General features: G+C 37.8%; 2 protein-coding genes across 2 annotated transcripts in view; both read left to right on the top strand.

The window, feature by feature from the left end:
• The window catches only part of LOC149231046 (DExH-box ATP-dependent RNA helicase DExH3-like), a 223,537-nt gene that overhangs the window by 67,632 nt on the left and 137,701 nt on the right, over positions 1-18,204 (top strand). Inside the window, exons 6-8 of the mRNA XM_089379101.1 lie at positions 2,297-2,485; positions 2,643-2,802; positions 2,907-3,037. Coding sequence (XP_089235227.1) covers positions 2,297-2,485; positions 2,643-2,802; positions 2,907-3,037 — 480 coding nt within the window. The remainder of the gene's footprint in view (positions 1-2,296; positions 2,486-2,642; positions 2,803-2,906; positions 3,038-18,204) is intronic.
• On the top strand, positions 13,795-14,853 carry LOC149231047 (uncharacterized). The gene is made up of 2 exons (XM_089376185.1): positions 13,795-13,914; positions 14,046-14,853. The coding sequence occupies exon 2, from the start codon at positions 14,071-14,073 to the stop codon at positions 14,539-14,541; it is 471 nt and encodes a 156-aa protein (XP_089232311.1). The 5' UTR covers positions 13,795-13,914; positions 14,046-14,070; the 3' UTR covers positions 14,542-14,853.

Here is an 18,204-nt window from a genome sequence, read left to right as displayed (position 1 = left end):
CATGTGAGGGTCTAAGTGCAACGGAACAGCCTGCTGAGTTCTGGTTAAGTAGTATAATTAAACCAGATCCCAACATTGATGTTTTCTTTCCATCGCACTGGTCCACGGTTTGAGTTCCGGCATAAGTTAGAAATACTATTGGTATTGAAAATCAGGGCCGGCCATTCTTTGGAACGTGGGGACATTTGACGGAAAAAAGAAATTAATGTTTTGGAGATTATTCACGTACAAATGTGGCAACTCAACTTCTAGGAATAACAAAGAAGGGTTGTATTAATAACTATATAATTTATAACATATTAAAATGATAATATAGATATCCTATAAAAACTTAAATTTATAATATTATAAGATTATATATATTAATTAAACTTTATAAATTTATATTTTAAAGTTGCTTTTTATATTTATATTTATACCGTTCAAAATTTATAATTTAAAATTATCACAAACTTGTCTTTTAAAAATTATAATTTAAAATTAAGTTCTATTACTTATATTATAATTTATATGTTGCAGGATAAATATAAATATTAAAATTTATATATTTATAAAATTAAATGTATTAATTTATTGTATGACATATTTAAAATATATATTAAATGTCATATAAGTTATACATTTAAAATTTTGTATTTTTAGAAATTATATTTTTTTGACTAGCTAATGTTTATCTTCTTTGAAAGTATGGAAACATATTAATGGCTCAAGACCTAGAGGCATCTTGCAAGAGTGGAAGTCATCCTTATTAGAAACCCCACACAATTTATTTTTAGGTGGCCAATTTTGTCTACACATAATGATGTAGCCGCATGTTGAGGTCTTCAGATTGTATCAAAAGAGGCTAGACTGGTGACCATGAATATTGTAGCCTTTTCCCTACTATGGAAAATATTTATATACTATATATACCTGCCGTTTCCAACTTTCCCCACTGTATCCGCATCCTGGCTTTTAAAAAATCTGACGGATCCGAATCCATATCTGAATCCTGGTAACTTAGCATATGGCTCATAGGCTGCAGAATTTGGAATTACAACTTTGACAAAATCATTGATTTGCTGAAAATTAATGATGATCTCTGGCTGCTTGATTGCTCGAACATGATGGAATGCTTTGAAAAAATGTGCACTGCTATAGGGTAGTTGACACAAAGTGGTCAACAAATTGTATGGAAATATTTGATGCACATATATAGAACTGTATGGCTTATGTACGGATTGCTGCCTGCTACCCAGATTCAGTTCTGTGTGAATCCCTTCTCTCTCTCTCTTGGTTGCTCAGCTGCTCAACTGAAAGCCTCTATGTTGACCTGTCTTTATACTTCTAGCTGAGAATCGTATTTTGAGATTACTCTAAGTCATGTATGAGAAACACTTGTAGGCTCAACTGCCAAATATAAGACTTAACATTTTTACTAGAATAAATTACAAAATATATTTACTTTTTGAAAAATATAATTATTTTTGAAAATATCTCAAACTACATATTGTATGTTCACATTGAACCTGTGTGGAAGTTCTTGTCTGAGCTATAATTTTCAACACCTGTGTGGCAAGGAACATTAATCTTACCAGGCAAGCAAGTTCAATGTAATATGAGTTGTAGCAAGTGTACAGGCTACTTGTGTAACTGGAGGGTTCTCCCATCATAAACATCAGTGGAATTGCAAGTATTCAAGAAAAAAGGAACTTTAAATCTCTGTTACCAAAATCAGGATTAAATCCCAATAAAACTGCCAAATCGCGTGTTTTTTCAACCAAATGATTTTGTTGGCGGAGTGTTTTGCGAGTTTTTTGAAATTGAAAAAATCGGGATTAAATTGTAAAAATCAGTAGTTTTTCGAAATTGAAAAAAAGAGGATATTTTTGAAGTTCTTAAATTTTGCTGAGTTTTTGCTGTTTTTTTTTTCAATTTTCTCCCAACTTTTATGACTCTTTCAATTTTTGGACCCTTGATGATTTATTCCCGAGTCTGACTTTTGCAATGTTGCTTTAAATGATAACATAAAATTGTACTTCTTCTGGTAAACAGAATATTCATCTGGTCAAATTTTGCTCTTTCTTGATTTTGACCTTTGAGTTCTTGATCAGACTAGTGCTTGGATTCATTATCTGTACTTTTCTGAAATGAAAAACTGGAGCTACTGAATTTTAATTTCTCTTTTATTGTTCATCTGAATTTATGACTGCTAATTTTCCAAATATCTGATTCACTTGCTGTACTTATTTGGCATAGTTTCTGCAGAAGTTAGAACTAAGAAAATATTATATTATTCTGGTGGTGAATTTCTCAGGTTATTGTTGTATCTGGGGAGACTGGCTGTGGGAAAACAACACAACTTCCTCAATACATATTAGAGTCTGAAATAGCAGCTGGCCGTGGGGCAATGTGCAACATTATCTGCACACAACCTAGGCGTATATCTGCTATGTCTGTTGCAGAAAGGGTTGCTGCAGAAAGAGGGGAACAATTGGGTGAATCAGTGAGTTTTTTATTTTTGAACAATTCTTTACTATGTTTTCATATTATCAAAACGCCAAACTCTGTTCTTGTATACTACTGTATTCAGCTCTTGTGATAAGCTTGATTGGTTTGGTCTGCACTATACTATTTTTTGACTACATTGACAAACATGTTAGGTTGGTTACAAAGTCCGCTTAGAGGGCATGAGAGGGAAAAACACGCGTTTGCTTTTCTGTACAACTGGTATTTTGCTCAGAAGATTGCTAGTGGATAGGGAATTAAAAGGTGTAACCCATGTAATTGTGGACGAAATTCATGAGCGTGGCATGAATGAAGGTAATGATGTTTTCTTTTACTGTAACTTATCTGTGCACTGTTATAGCATGATATTGCTAGACATTCATTGAAAGATTGTGGATGACTATAGATTTGTGTTGCAGATTTTCTTCTGATTGTTTTGAAAGATATTCTTCCTCGGCGCTCACACCTCAAGTTAATTCTTATGAGTGCCACCCTGAATGCGGAGCTATTTTCCTCTTTCTTTGGTGGAGCACCCAAAATTCATATACCAGTAAGTATTAAATACTTTGCAATGTGAGGCCTTCATGTGGTAAATGCAACAAAACGTCTCAATGAAATTATGAAGTCAATTAAGCTTGGTCTGTGCCTGGAGAGTGCGCTGTTGTTGCATGCGCACAGAATAATCCTTATTAGTTTGTGACAGTTTTATTTAACCTTTTTCTATCTATGAATATTACTAATTTTTAAAGTATTGGCTGGTTATGAGATAGTTGACTGGATTTGCTGATATTCTTGTGTCTTTATCATCATAGTTCACATCTGTGAAATAACTTGCTTTATGTAGGTATCTGGACTTTGAAGTGAGTGCATCTTATTATAGGCATCTTGGACAAATAGTTTATATCAGAGCAATAATATATGCATAACAAAATGACTTCTTGGACCTCAAGAAAACTATAACCTATAACAAAATATGCTTTCAAATGCAAAATAACATCAAGGCTCACTTCATGGGATGAGTAATTCTGGACATTTGGAGAAAATTTACCAACAAAGGTCAAAATCCAGTTTTGTCTGATTCACGGTGGGAAAACTGTCCAAGCAGCAATGAAGTGCTTATCTGAAAAAAACAGGTTGCAAGATCTCAGCAAAATCTTTAAAGAAGGTCTACTGTACAATTAAATTAGAAAGCTATGAAATGCTGAATTTTGTAGCTATGTTCGGTCTTCATAATTTATATTGTAGCCTTTGTAATGTATAAAGAATTTCTACGATATGTTCTTCATGTCATTTTGATTATTTAGCCCTTGAAAGAAGTATTGTAAGACATGTTCTTCATGTCTGATTTAAAAGAGAAACTTTTTGAAATTTGAATTTTGAATTTTGGGTTCCAAGCTATGTTGTGAACATCGGCATTGGGATAAAATCGGCAAGGTTTCGAAAAACTAAAAAATCGTAAAAATCGGTAAAAATCGACAAACATCGGCAAAATTAAGATACCATCAAAATATTTATAAAAATCGGAAGACATTGGCTAGGCCAAAAAATAGTGATTTCGAGATAATATCAGGATGTTATTGAGATGTTTGCAACATTGGTTCCAAGAAAGTCAAATCGGCCGTCCCTCAAGTCAAGTCGGCGCCAGTGAAGAGATACACCCATTCACGAAGGAAATGTTAGAAAATGTAAAGTGGCAACTTATTAAACTTATTTTCTTTGACCTTGATACTTGCGTATGAATCTTAGTTATCTTCATGTTCCTTTAGTTCGATCTGTTCATCAAACAATATCAAGAAGCAAAAACAACAAAAGAGAACATGGATGTATGCTCTTGTCCAGGGCAAAACCCTTCCAAGGGAAAACCCGGAAACTCTCCTCTTCTTAGAATCTGCTTCAAATGAGATACAAAGTCCCAATCCCTAGACCAAGTCCTTTTCTCAGTACCAAGTCAGCCCTTCCCCAAGCCCTTGAATCTGCACCAAACTACTACACACTACAACTCGATCTTCCAGCTACAACATTGCTAATCAACCTACAACTTTGACCTACATCTTCGACTTGCAATTTCAGCCTTGCAGTTCATGAAGAAATTCTAATTTGACCTCCTTCTAGGACCTTCCCAGCGCAAGACAACTCTTCCTAAGGTTTATGAGGTCTAGACAAAGTTTCCTTCCTTCCAGCTACCAATTTTTGCACTTTGTCCTATTGCAACCCGGCCCTGCAACTTCGGCCTCTTCCAATAACCCAGAAACCCTATAATTTCATACGTGTGAGAGAGATAAAGCCCAAAAACCAAGAAATTTTGTCCTTCTTCCTTTTTCTTGACCTTCGCTCTCCTTCCTGCAGCTTCCTAGCTATAGATCGAACTTGTGAGTGAGTGTGTCTCCAAAGGAAGTTGAATTGCTCTTTATATAGCCTTCTAAAGGGGTCAAATTCCCTAATTTAGGCCGACTTGAGGATTCGAGGGCCAACTTGTACTCTTAGAGATTCTAGGACTTTATAGACTCAAAATTAATTCTTTTTACAATTACAAATTGCTCGGAAGGGTCTTATAAATATGATGTTGACTCCATTAACTCATGACAATAAATCTTGAGACCTAACAAACCCTAAAAGCATGAAGAACATGCATTTACCTAGAAGACCATCGATAATGAGCATGAAATCCACACATTATTAATAGTAATATTCTCTTCTTTTTCTTTTTTGTTACATAGGATACACATTGAAATGAGTACAACAATTATGAAGATCGAAACTGGTTAAATTTTTCAACACTCTCTTATGACTTAGGAGGTATTCATAATTGTACAACTAGTACAACATCATATCTCAAACTTAAGAGTTCTCAAGAAGAGTCAAATTGATAAGCCATACTATAAGCATCATTATTTTAACCAAAATTGTCCCTGAGGCCTAGCTGGACAAACTCTTCTTTTATTCAAGAGCATTTTGTTGGGAGGCTTTATGTGTGATACCGCACTACCTCTCTAAGGTACATACCCTATCTAGTGTCCACAAAGTATGTCCTTTTAAGACTACTTTTATCTTGGATCTCCATACCTGAGTCCTCAAAGAATATCGATCCTCTTTGACCACTCTTCTCTTGGATTCTTGTCCTATCTTTGAAGAGGGTTAGTCCTTTCCTTTTCATGGATGTTATATCGTTAAGGAAACCACAAATGCTTATCCAATCCTTTGCCATTCTCTCTTCAACACCTGAAGAGGAGAATGCACATGTGATGTTCATCATCACTCCCTCTCAACCAGAGAGTACATCTCTATTCTCCCTTAATCTTGAGAATAAAACCTTGCTCCTTATTCACGAAGACTCCTTTTGCTCCCTCTCAGACCAGAGGATATTCCTTCCTTCCAATAATGGAAGGCAACATCGCAAGCCTCACTGCTTGTCTTCATGAGTGTATCAACTACTTGATCTTTATATCTACGTGGCCCCTCTTTCTTTTGCATCACTTGTTTTTCTTCGAGGTATCATGGAGCCATTTCCACTCATTCGTACTTGTGACAGGATCCAGGGCACCTTACTTGCTCATCCATTTCTTCTTCAATCATGAAGGCACTACATTGAGCCTTCTCGATCTCCAATCTGATCATGAAAGTGATCTTCCTTGACCTTTAGGTTATCTTCTCGTACAACTACCCTTTCAATCCCAAGATGGATTCCTTTTGACTTTACAGTTGCCAGGTACCAGACATTCTCAACATTCTTTGTTCATACAGTTGAACTTGCCCCAATTGTGATCATATAATCCTGCAACATTCTTTTCCTGGTAGCCAAAATTAATATGTTAGCTAGATAATCAAACCATAAATGAAATAGACTTACCTCAAGATGGTGACCTTCTCATACTATCAACATCCACATTTACCATCTCCCACTAGATATTTCCTTGATGCATCAGAGTGCCCAAGGATCGAACTTGATTACCAAGTTACAACTATTCTTCCGGAGATTATACTAGATGTTAATCGATATCTGTTAAAATTGGCAACTAGGGCCAACTTCCACCTTAGGACAGCTCATATGATGGAGATGATTATTGCATTGGATTCCTCTTTTCGAGAGGTACAATTTTGATATAAAGATCATCTCATTCTGACAAGCAGAAATAGAATTTTGAATTTATTCTTTCTCATGCACAAATTGTGAAGGCCGACCTCAGTCAAATGTAGGCTCATGAAGCCCAATGGATGTGTCTCCTCACCCTCAACGAAGTGTATAAATAGGAGTGACCTCTCTCTCATTTGGACATCATCTCAACTCATCACATCATCTTCTCTCTCCTCTCTTGATTGGTTCGTACAACTTGGAGGCTTTTCTACTTTGCACGTGTGGAAGAGGACAAATTTCTGGACTGGTTTTGGAGGCTGAAAATTTCAAAGATTAGGGCAGCGTTGACCAACGTTGACTTTGTTTTTGAGGGAAAAAATCCGATTTTTGAAGGCCGTATTTATTGGCACAAATTTCGAGGAGTTTGGGACAGTTTGACTGGGGTTGACTTTAGATTTGACTGCAAAATTTACAGCTGTGTTTTCTCTCTCCTTTGATTGGTTTGGCGGAACTGTTTTGCACTGACTTGGACTCTCTTGGAAGGCCAAATTGATCTACTGTTGGTCGAGCTGCTTGGAGGATAGTTTGGGGCTGCTTTGACTAGCGTTGACTTTTTGGTTAGGGCTGCAGTTGACCGCTGATTTTGATAGGATTGTTTTGGGCAATTCATTTTGATATTTGTACTCTCTCTCTCTACTGAACTATTGAAGAATAATAAGAAGATTTGATCAAAGGGTTCCCCACATTGGGATTTTTCCTTGGCATCCGCCACATCTTGTGTCCTCTTGTCTTGGCTTGTCTTCTACACATGTTTTTATGTTCTATTTGCATTTACTCATTGTGTTTAAGTTATTGTGGTTGCTACTGAATATAATTGGAAATTGTCATTGGGTTGATAAAGAACATTGAAGTAAATTGTGCTAAAGCATAGAAGATACCATTGTTAGCTAAAATTGACATGGTATTGGAGCTCAAATGAAGACAAAGGCCAAGCAAGGGTGAAGCAAAGCAATCACTAAGAGAAGTTGTTGGACAAGGACTTGGAACTAGTCCCATTGACGACTACATCTTTCTTCAAATCCGAGGACAAGCTCAAGGAAAAATCTGATTATCACGCATGGAAGATGACTCTAGATTTGACATTGGAAGAAAGTGATGCCATGGAGTATGTCAAAGGAAGAATATCAGAGCCTCCTTCAAATGCATCCACAGTTGCACAAACAAAGTACAAGAAAGGCGAGGTTAAAGTTAAGAAAATTATTGTTGATTTTATTCACAATCTAAGGAGATGTATGACAAGTTGGTTGGGATGTTCAAAGTAAATAATGCAAATCAAATTCTCTTTCTCAAAAACAAGTTAAGAGCTAAGTCACTTGACACGGGGATTCGGGACACGTAGGATTCGAGATTCGTGGTGTCGGATTCGGACACGCTGACCCCCCGGAACAGGACACGTTATATATTATTTTATTAAAAATATATATATATATATATATATATATATATATATATAATATACATATATATTACAAATTAGATATTATCATATTTCTTACACAAATTTTAATTAATGATACAAATTTATTGATTTCAAACATAGATCTTCATCTATAGCTATTAGCATGCATAGTACATACAAAATTCAAATAAATGTCAGTGGTACTGGTCACATAAATGATAAATCTATTAAAAATTTAAATCATGATTCATAATTCATAACTAAAAGACAACTTACAACTACAAGATAATAAGATAAACACACTGACAACTGTAGTTTTCTCATTAAGTCATCAAATCAAAATGTGTTACATAGGTAGTGTTGGTGCAATGCCAATGGCAAATAGAAATAGAAAATATAAAACAACTACAGGTATACAAGCCTCAAGGCATCAATCAACATCAGAATCAGCATCACTGTCCCCATCATCATGGTCCCCATCATCATGGTCCCCACTGCTCTCCTCTACATCCTCCTACTCCGCTGTATCCATAGTCGCCTCTGCATCTGCTGGTATGGAGGTTGACCCCTCTAAGTCATCAAATCTAACAGGCTCTAGCACTGGATCATTGAGATCCATGTTGGCCAATGCCAACTCAACAGTGGTGTCCAGACCCATATCATCAGGAACAGTGTTACTTGGGAGCGGGAGCGAAAGCGGGGAGCGGGAGCGAAAACGGGAGCGGGAGCGACATATTTAGAAGCTCTTGGTTTGGTGCTCTTGATTAAATACGAGTTCCATACCCTAATACATGACAAAATTCAATGGAAACATTGCAATCCCCCAATCCTAAAATCCTGAAAAACTGATAATTCTGCTGGATTTTGAATGAAATCTAAAATTCTACTTTCTCCATATGAAATCCAATGAGGCCGGAACCACTCTCAAACATCCTGAGTCATTTCATGGTAATGTTAAAAATTTAAGTAAAAGGATGAAAATGAAGATTAAGGAGAATGTCACTTTTACTTTAAGAATTTAACATTACCATGAATAGCATATCAATACTAGGGCCTAGACTTGATCATGAAGCTGCCAAAATGCTTTACTCCTTGCTCCAACAGCACAAATCACTTGCCAAATGACAATTTTAATGAGCAAACACGCCCTTTTCATTCCCGCGCTGAGCTTAGCAAGTCCTGGAAACAGGACACGTGTCCTAAAATCGTGACACGCTTTTGAAAATCGCGACACGCCCTCGGACACGACATGTCCTGTGATTTGGACACGAATCCGGACCGAATCGTGTCGGATTCGCCAGATTCGGGATTCGCAGGGGGTTCAGGACGAATCCGGTGACTTAGGTTAAGAGACATCAAAATGGATAGAGGAGAATCCATCCAATCCTACTAAATGAGGATTACCGAGATCAAGAATGATCTCCTATCTATTGGAGAAGTCACTGGTGACAGGGAATTCTCTCTTATTGCTCTTGGAGGTCTTACAAGAGAATGCGATGTGTTCAACACTACCATCCTCAACAATGAAAAGATTTCAGATTTGATGAATTATTGGCCAAATGCACTCAAGAGGAAATAAGGATGATGGAAAGAGACAAGCCCTCAAATGGAAACAATCCTACCACCTTCTCTGCTCATTTTAAGAGGAGGAACAATGTTGGTCCAAGGAATCAAGGTCAAGGGTTCAAGCTGGGATTCAAAGAAGGAAGAAAATGAAGGTGCTTCAATTGTGATAGGTTTGGCCACTTCGCTAGAGAGTGTCATCACAAGAAGGATACTCCAAGAGATAATGACAAATAACAACTTCAAGGGCAATGGGAATCGAAGGAACAACTGGTTCAACAACAAAGGAAAGAGGAATGTTCCTGCTTGAAATGGATATGGTCGTCCTCCCAAGCAGTCGAGAAACTCCAGGTATGAAGAATTAAATGTAGTAACGCAAAAATAATTTTATCTTACTTTCGACCTCACCACCGCCTCTCCTACGGATACATTGGACCTAGTGTTGCGGGAGAGCGCCCCCCCCGATTCCGCTCCCAATCTGCGCTCCGGGTGGGAGTGACTCGGGAGCGGATTAGGAGAGCACTCACTAAATTTTTTTTCGCTCCTTGCCTTTTCGGGAGCGTTTTGCCTTTTTTGCAATTCTTTTTTTTTTGTAGTAATGTTTGAAATGCAATTTTTTTTTTAAAGAAACAAATAATTTTTGAGTGGGGTAGTTTAATGATCAAGTCTATGTCCCTAGTATTGATATGCTATTCATGGTAATGTTAAATTCTTAAAGTAAAAGTAACATTCTCCTTAATCTTCATTTTCATCTTTTTACTTAAATTTTTAACATTTCCATGAAATGACTTAGGATGTTTGACAGTGGTTCTGGCCTCACTGGATTTCATATGGAGAAAGTAGAATTTTAGATTTCATTCAAAATGCAACAGACTTATCAGGTTTTTAGGATTTTAGGATTGGGGGATTGCAATGTTTCCATTGAGTTTTGTCATGTATTAGGGTATGGAATTCGTATTTAATCAAGAGCACCAATCCCTCTATGTACCTTGATGTTAGTGACATTGGTTGTCGAACTCCTTTATCATGACCCTCCTAAAAATGTATGCATCACTCAAACAAAATCTTGACTTGACATGCTATGCTTTTTCTATCTTATGTTAATGCTTAGAGGGTGATATTAATGACAAAGATCCCTATAGAGATACAGAGATAATGACAAAGTTACCTCTGGACATTGATGCTTAGAGGGTGATATTAATGACAAAGATCCTAATTTTCCAACAAGACTAAAAAATTAGACATTTCTCGTGGTGGCAAGAGGCCCAAGCATAAGAAATAGATAATAGATTTACTTCTCTTTTCTAGTTTCTAGTAGTTTTTATAACTATTGACTCTTTCATATTTATTATGATATTTTTTTAAACAATATATGACAATTTAAGTTTGAAGTTGGCAATTATAGCTCATTAGTAATGAATTATGAATATGATGCTTCATGAAAGTTGAAAGTTGTTTCATTTCATTTCATTTTATAACATTTCATTTCATGTTAGATATTATTTGTTGTAATGGTTACACTTAGCTTACAAGTACAACTTTGGTGATCAATGTTATATTGAATTTTGAAAGCTTGAAACTTTAAGATTGATGAATCACGAGACTTAATATGTTGTATGTTACTATGTTATTAACTTGTGGACGTGGTTGATGAAGATTATAACTTCTGGATGATTGTTGTTATATGGTTCAACCCAGTGTTGCACACATCGCGATAAAATCGCGATAAAATCGGAAAATCGCGATTTTTTAAATTTGCCGATTCAAAGCGCGATTTTTATCGAAAAAATCGCCCATTTTTTTTTATAGCGATTTTTATCGAAAAAATCGCGATTTTTTCGGTTAAAATCGTGGGGGGCGCGGGCAGCGGGGTTTTATATGGAAAAAACGATTTTTTTTTTATTCATTCAGCAGTCCGCCGCGGAGGAGAAGGAGAAGAAGGGAGGGAGAGGGTTGCCGTCGGTTGTGGGAGCGAATCGAAGCGATTTTAGGAGGAATCCAAGCCAAGATCGCCAATTTGTCCATAAACCAGGTATGTAGATTAATTTTTTTTTGTTTTGGTTCAATAAAAACTTTGTTTTTCATTGTTTTTAAAGAATTTTTGGAAATTTTTCATTGATTTGGGATGGGTTATTTGTTATGACTATGAGAACCAATTTTTGATTTTTATTTTCTCATTTTCTTTAAACATTGTTTATTTTTTTTGATTTTTCATTGTTTTTTGGCATTTGGTTGGGTGACTTGGGTTTAGAAATTGGGATTTTGGAAATAATTAGCTTGTAATTTTGCAAATGCTAAATTGTAATTTGTATTTACTATTATCATTTATGTAATCCTAAATTCCTATTTCCTAATCCTTATTTTTCCATAGGTTTGCAAATTCAAAATTCAAAAACAAACATGCCAAGGAAATTGGATCCTTTCTGGGAATATGGTGACCCTAAAACTCCGAATGATAGACAAAACTTGTATTGCAAGTTGTGTGGAAAGGAAATATTCGGGGGGGTGTACAGGTTGAAGTTCCACCTTGCACAAATCCCTGGACGTGATGTGGGGCCCTGTCTAAAGACAAATGCTGAAATTATCCAAAAAGCCATGAGAGCATTGGGAGAATTAGAGCACACTAGAGACGCCAAAGAAGAACTCAAAAGGCAACTAAAAAGGTCAGTTGAAGGAAGTGGGCCAAGTGGCACAGGTTCTACTGCAGCGTCAGTCAATCCGTTTGCTGCATCATCATATTTTGTTCCTCGAACCACACCTGGTTCACAACCAACTATCGGTTCAATGATGAAAAGAACTGAAAAAGAAAAAGCTGACAAGTTGATGACAAAATTTCTCCTCTGGAGTGATATTCCTTTCAGCATTATAAGGAATAATCCATTTTTCCAACCTACTCTTGATGCTGTTGCCAGTGTTGGCCCGGGGTACAAACTCCCTTCTCTTCATGATTTCAGAGGCCGGCTTCTTCAAGATGAAAAGCGTGACTGCACCCAAAGATTGGAGGATTTTAGGGCATCATGGGCACAAACAGGATGCACTGTTATGTCAGATGGTTGGACTGACCAAAAGGGGAGAACCCTTATAAACTTCTTGGTTAGTTGTCCCTTGGGGACTATGTTTATCAAATCTGTTGATGCAACTCATCAAATCAAAGATGCAAAAAATTTATGTGATTTGCTGGATGTGTTTATTTTGGAGGTGGGTGCAGAAAATGTTGTCCAAGTCATAACGGACAACGCTGCAAATTATGTTGCTGCTGGTAGAATGCTTATGGACAGGCATCCTACTTTATTTTGGACACCTTGTGCTGCCCATTGTATTGATTTGATGTTAGAGGACATAGGGAAAATTCCCTTTGTCAAAGAGGCTGTTGACTCATCAAAAACCATCACAAAATTTATTTACAATCACACATCTGTGCTTAGCTTGATGAGAAAATGCACCAACAACAAAGAGTTGGTGCGCCCCGCCATTACACGGTTTGCGACGAGTTTCATATCTCTTCAATCCCTCTTGAATTCTATGTGGGATTTGAAGAGAAGTTTGTTTCAGAGGAGTGGCGTTCTTCGCCAATGAGCCGCAAACCAGAAGGAGAGGCCGTCTGCAGACTTGTTTCATACCAAGAAGACTTCTGGGCGGGAGTGCAGGAGGTGTGCGCTGTCACTGAACCTTTGGTAAAGGTTCTTCGGTTGGTAGATGGTGAGAAGCCCGCAATGGGCTATTTGTATGAAGCCATGGACAGGGCCAAAGAAGCCATTCGGTCCTACTATGATGACAAGGGAGATGATGGGTTCCAGAGACAACTCCTTCTATGGAAGGTCATTGATGAGCGATGGAACAACACACTCCATCGTCCCATTCATGCTGCTGGGCTTTTCCTGAACCCTGCATTTTCTTATGCATGTGGGTTTAATTTTGATGTTGAGGTCGTGGAAGGATTATTAACCTGTGTCCAGAAGATGGTGAGATCTTCAGAAGAACGTATGGAGATCTCTAGACAAATTGAGCAATATAAGTTGTCAGGTGGCCTATTTGGCTTTGATATGGCTGTCATTGATAGGACGGTTAAAATGCCAGGTATTTTTTAGTTTGTAGTATGTACTTTGTAACTTTGTTTCAAATTTCATTGTTTCTTCAAATTCCATTTTTTTCTTATGTTTATTTAAAATTTTATTTGTAATTTTGTTGTAGACACATGGTGGAAGATGTATGGTGGCAGAGTACCCCTTTTGCAAAATCTTGCCATACGCATCCTCAGCCAAACATGCAGCTCCTCGGGATGTGAGCGCAATTGGAGTGTATTTGAAAAAATACACAACAAGAAGCGCAATAGGTTAACACTTAAACATTTAAAATATTGCAAATTTCCAAATAAATTTTTGAATTCATTAAAGTTTTAAACAATATTTTTTTTATAATATTAATTATTAATTATTAATTTATTATTTCATGAACTTTGTACAGGTTGGAGTCCCATAGACTTAATGACATGGTCTATGTCTACTACAATCTTCGATTGTGGGTGAAACAACTAGAGAAGACACCTGATACGGAAGCCATCTCATTGGATGGGATTGACACCACTGCTGAATGGAGGGTTGAGACCGAGAGGCCTCTCATGGATCCCACTGAGGATTGGTTAGTGCAGGATGAGGGGGAGGAGGAGGGGGAGGAGGAGGAGGAGGAGGAGCAGGAGCAGGAGCAGGAGGAGGAGGAGTTGGAGGAGCAGGAGGAGGAGGTGACACCGCCTACCCGGGCTACCCGGGCTACCACTACCACCAGTAGAGGACGTGGTCTCCGTCCACCTCAGCCTCCTATAGCTGCTACTACTAGTTCTTCAGCTTCTAGAGCACGTCAGACTCCACTGCCATTTCCACCACCACAGGCACCAGCTTCTACATCTAGAGGGAAAGAGAAAGTTGTGCCATTTTCTCGCAAGAGGGGCAGAGGAAATCAATAGGATTAGACTTTCATTTTATTGTATATGACATTATGACATGATGAGATACATTATCATATTTTTTGTTGATATTTTGAGGCTGAGTTGGACTTGGGACTCAGGACTTACTATTCAGGACATGATTCAATGTTATGTGTGATTTTAGCGCTAGAAATGATATTAAACATCTTATATATTAGTTTTTTTATCATATTTATGTGTCAATGTATTTATTTTATGTTGTAGATGGTTTAGATATTAAAAAAATTGAAAAAAATTGAAAAAAAATGAATATTTTTGTGCCAAACGATTTTTTCCCGCTTTTTTCCGATTTTTTCCCGATTTTAACGATTTTTTCCGCTTTTTTCCCGGCGCCGATTAAATCCCGATCGCGATGTGTGCAACACTGGTTCAACCTATGTTTTTTCTTATGTTTTTTATATCTAATTCATTATTCTACATGTTTTTGTTGACATATATGTATCAAAATATAAAAAATATAATATATATATATATATATATATATATATAAAATGCTTTGGGATTCGCTCCCAAACCGGGAGCTTCTGAAAATGTTGCTCCCACTCCCGTTTTCGCTCCCGCTCCCCGCTTTTGCTCCCGCTCCCAAGTAACACTGATTGGACCATTGGTTGCTTGATAGTGGTGCCTCAAGGCACTTCACTAGGTACAAGGAGGCCTTCTCAAACTTGGTTCAAAAGAAGACAAATATGGAGATTATACTTGGTGATAATGCCACTTATCCCGTGAAAGGAATTGGGACTGTTACTCTTCACTTAAATCAAGGTCAAACCCTCCACTTACAAGAAGTGCTATATGTACTAGATCTGAAAAAGAACTTGGTTTCTATTTATGTGATGGAAGATAAAGGTTTCAAGGTGACATTTATTGATGGGAAGGTTTGTGTTTGAAAATGGAACCTAAGAGATGCATTCACTCTTTGATTCAGGGTTGAAGGTATCTATCAGGTTGGAGGAAGTCCGTTGGGAGCAATGACTTGTGATACTTCTCTTCAATCTGAATTATGGCACCGAAGATTTGCTTACCTTCATTTCAAAGCCTTACCTGATGTAAGGAAGATGGTCATAGATATGCCCGAATTCAACTTAGATCATGAAGGTGTTTGTTTAGGTTGTGAAGCTTGAAAACATACAAGGGGACCATTCCCCTCAAGTGAAACTCAAACCATTGATATTCTTGAATTTATCCATTCTGATCTATCAGGTATGTTGCCCATAACATCTTTGGGTGGATATTTGTAATACGTTATTTTTGTGGATGCCTTCTCTCCCAAAACATAGATCTATTTCTTAAAGGAGGATGAAGTGTTCAAGTGGTTCTGCTCTTTCAAAGCCTTGGTCGAGAATCAAACAGGGAAGAAGATCAAAATATTGAGAACCGATAATGGGACCCAATATGAGTCAAATGAATTCAAAGACCATTGTAGAGAAGCTGGCATTAACAGGGAGACTACTACTGCATATACTCTTGAACAAAATGGTGTTACCGAAAGGAAGAATTGTACTATCATAGAAGCCACCCATGCCATGCTTCATGATCAAGGTCTTTCGAAGTTCTTATGGGGAGAAGTTGCCAACATCGCTGTGTATGTTCAAAACATATGCCCACATCAAGCTTTGGACTTCAAGGCACCCGAAGAAGTTTTCACTGGTAAGAAACCTGATGTTTCTCATTTTAGAATTTTTGGTTATCCCATACATTTTCATGTGCTGAAAGAGAAAAGAAACAAACTAGATGCATCTGGGAAGAAAGGAATGTTTATGGGCTACAATGAAACTTCGAAGGCATATAGAATCTATGTGTCTAGTCAAAGGGAAGTAGAATTAAATCATGATGTCACTTTCGATGAAGATTCTCCTCTTAGGTAGGTCCGAGATCTTCCAAGGACAATGATAATGCTGATGCAGAAAAGCAGGATGAACCTGCGTCCGATGAACCGATGCTCGATGTTGAAGGACCGATGGATACCATTGATCCACCTCCTTGTGAGCCCTCTACTTCAAGAAAAAGGCCTTTGTGGCTCAAAGATACTCTTGAAGATGCTGAGAAACATATTGCACCGAGGGGGACATTTCGTGAAAGCAAGAAGCCGAATAGGTACCAAGGGTACTTAGCTGCATTGAATACCATTGTTCAATTTGAGCCTTGCACATTCGAATTTGCTATAAAGCAACAAGTTTGGAAGGATGTGATGACTGAGGAATATGAGTCGATCATGAAGAATGTTGTCTGGGATGTGGTTCCTAGACCTAAGGACAAGTCAGTGGTCACTTCAAAATGGCTCTTCAAGATCAAACATGGCGTTGATGGGAGTGCTGCAAAATTTAGGCCAAGTTTGTTGCTTGAGGATTCTCTCAAAAGGAAGGAGTAGACTATGATGAGATATTTGCACCAGTTGCCCAATATACCACCATTCGTTCGATTATAGCCCTTGCTTCCTTGCAAGGATGGATCCTACACCAGATAGATGTCAAAATTACCTTCTTGCAAGCTTAAAGAGGAAGTCTATGTGGAACAACCCGAGGGGTTCGATGTTCAAGATTGTGAGACACATATGCTGGTTGAAGAAAGCCCTTTATGGGTTGAAGCAAGCCCCTAGGGCTTGGTATGAGAGGATCGATAGCTATCTTATGAAGCTGGGATTTACAATGGCGATGCTGACCCGAACCTATACTTCAAGGTTGAAAAGGACAAACCTCTCATTCTGGTCCTTTATGTGGATGATCTCTTTCTGACAGGTTATGCCCTCTCATTCATCAATGCAAGAGTGAGTTGGCTTTCGAGTTCGAGATGAAGGACCTTGGATTGATGCGTTACTTCCTAGGGTTAGAGGTTTGGCAAAAGCTACGTGAGATTTTCCTTTCTCAAGGAAAATACATTGTGAAGCTACTTGAGAGATGTAGGATGATGGACTGCAAGTCCGTGACTACTTCGATGAAAATCAACTTTAAGAAGCTATGTGGAAGTGCTGCTGGGCCCGAATTAGCTAACCCTTCCGAGTATCGTGAACTTGTGTGGGCCTTGATGTTTTTGGTCAATTCTTGTCTTGACATATGCTTTGCTGTGAATACGTTGAGTCAATATATGGTCGAGTCTGATCACATTCATTGGATTGCTGCTAAAAATCTCGAGTTATCTCCGGGGTACAATCCACTATGGACTAAGATACACTGTCGAGAATTTGAGGCTACATGGATATACAGATGTTGATTGGGTTAGCAATGTGGTGGATCGTAAGAGCACGTCTGGATGCTGCTTCTCTTTGGGGTCTGCTTCAATATCTTGGATGAGGAGGAAGCAAAAATTGGTTGCACTAAGCACCGCCGAGGCCGAATACATTGCTGTGAGTATGGCCTTTTGTGAAGTAGTTTGGTTGAGGAAGCTCTTTAGTGAGCTATTTGAGCATGTGCTGGATACCACTGTGATCTTCTGCGACAACCATTGTGGGATTCGCCTATCAGAGAATCCTGTGTTCCACGATCGTTCCAAGCACATTGATATCAGGTACCACTTTATTCGGGATATATTACAATGGGGATCAATAAGGCTGCAACACATTAGAACAGATGAGCAAGTCGCAGACATTCTCATGAAGCCTTTGGGGAAGGTCAAATTCGTAACCTTCTGAGAGAGACTTGGAGTTGT

This window comes from Pinus tabuliformis, chromosome J (assembly GCF_031772625.1).
Source record: "Pinus tabuliformis cultivar Carrire ecotype Pingquan chromosome J, CPIR1, whole genome shotgun sequence".
NCBI lineage: Eukaryota > Viridiplantae > Streptophyta > Pinopsida > Pinales > Pinaceae > Pinus > Pinus tabuliformis.
Note: the sequence above shows the minus strand (reverse complement) of the source record. Positions and strands in the feature narration are given on the sequence as shown.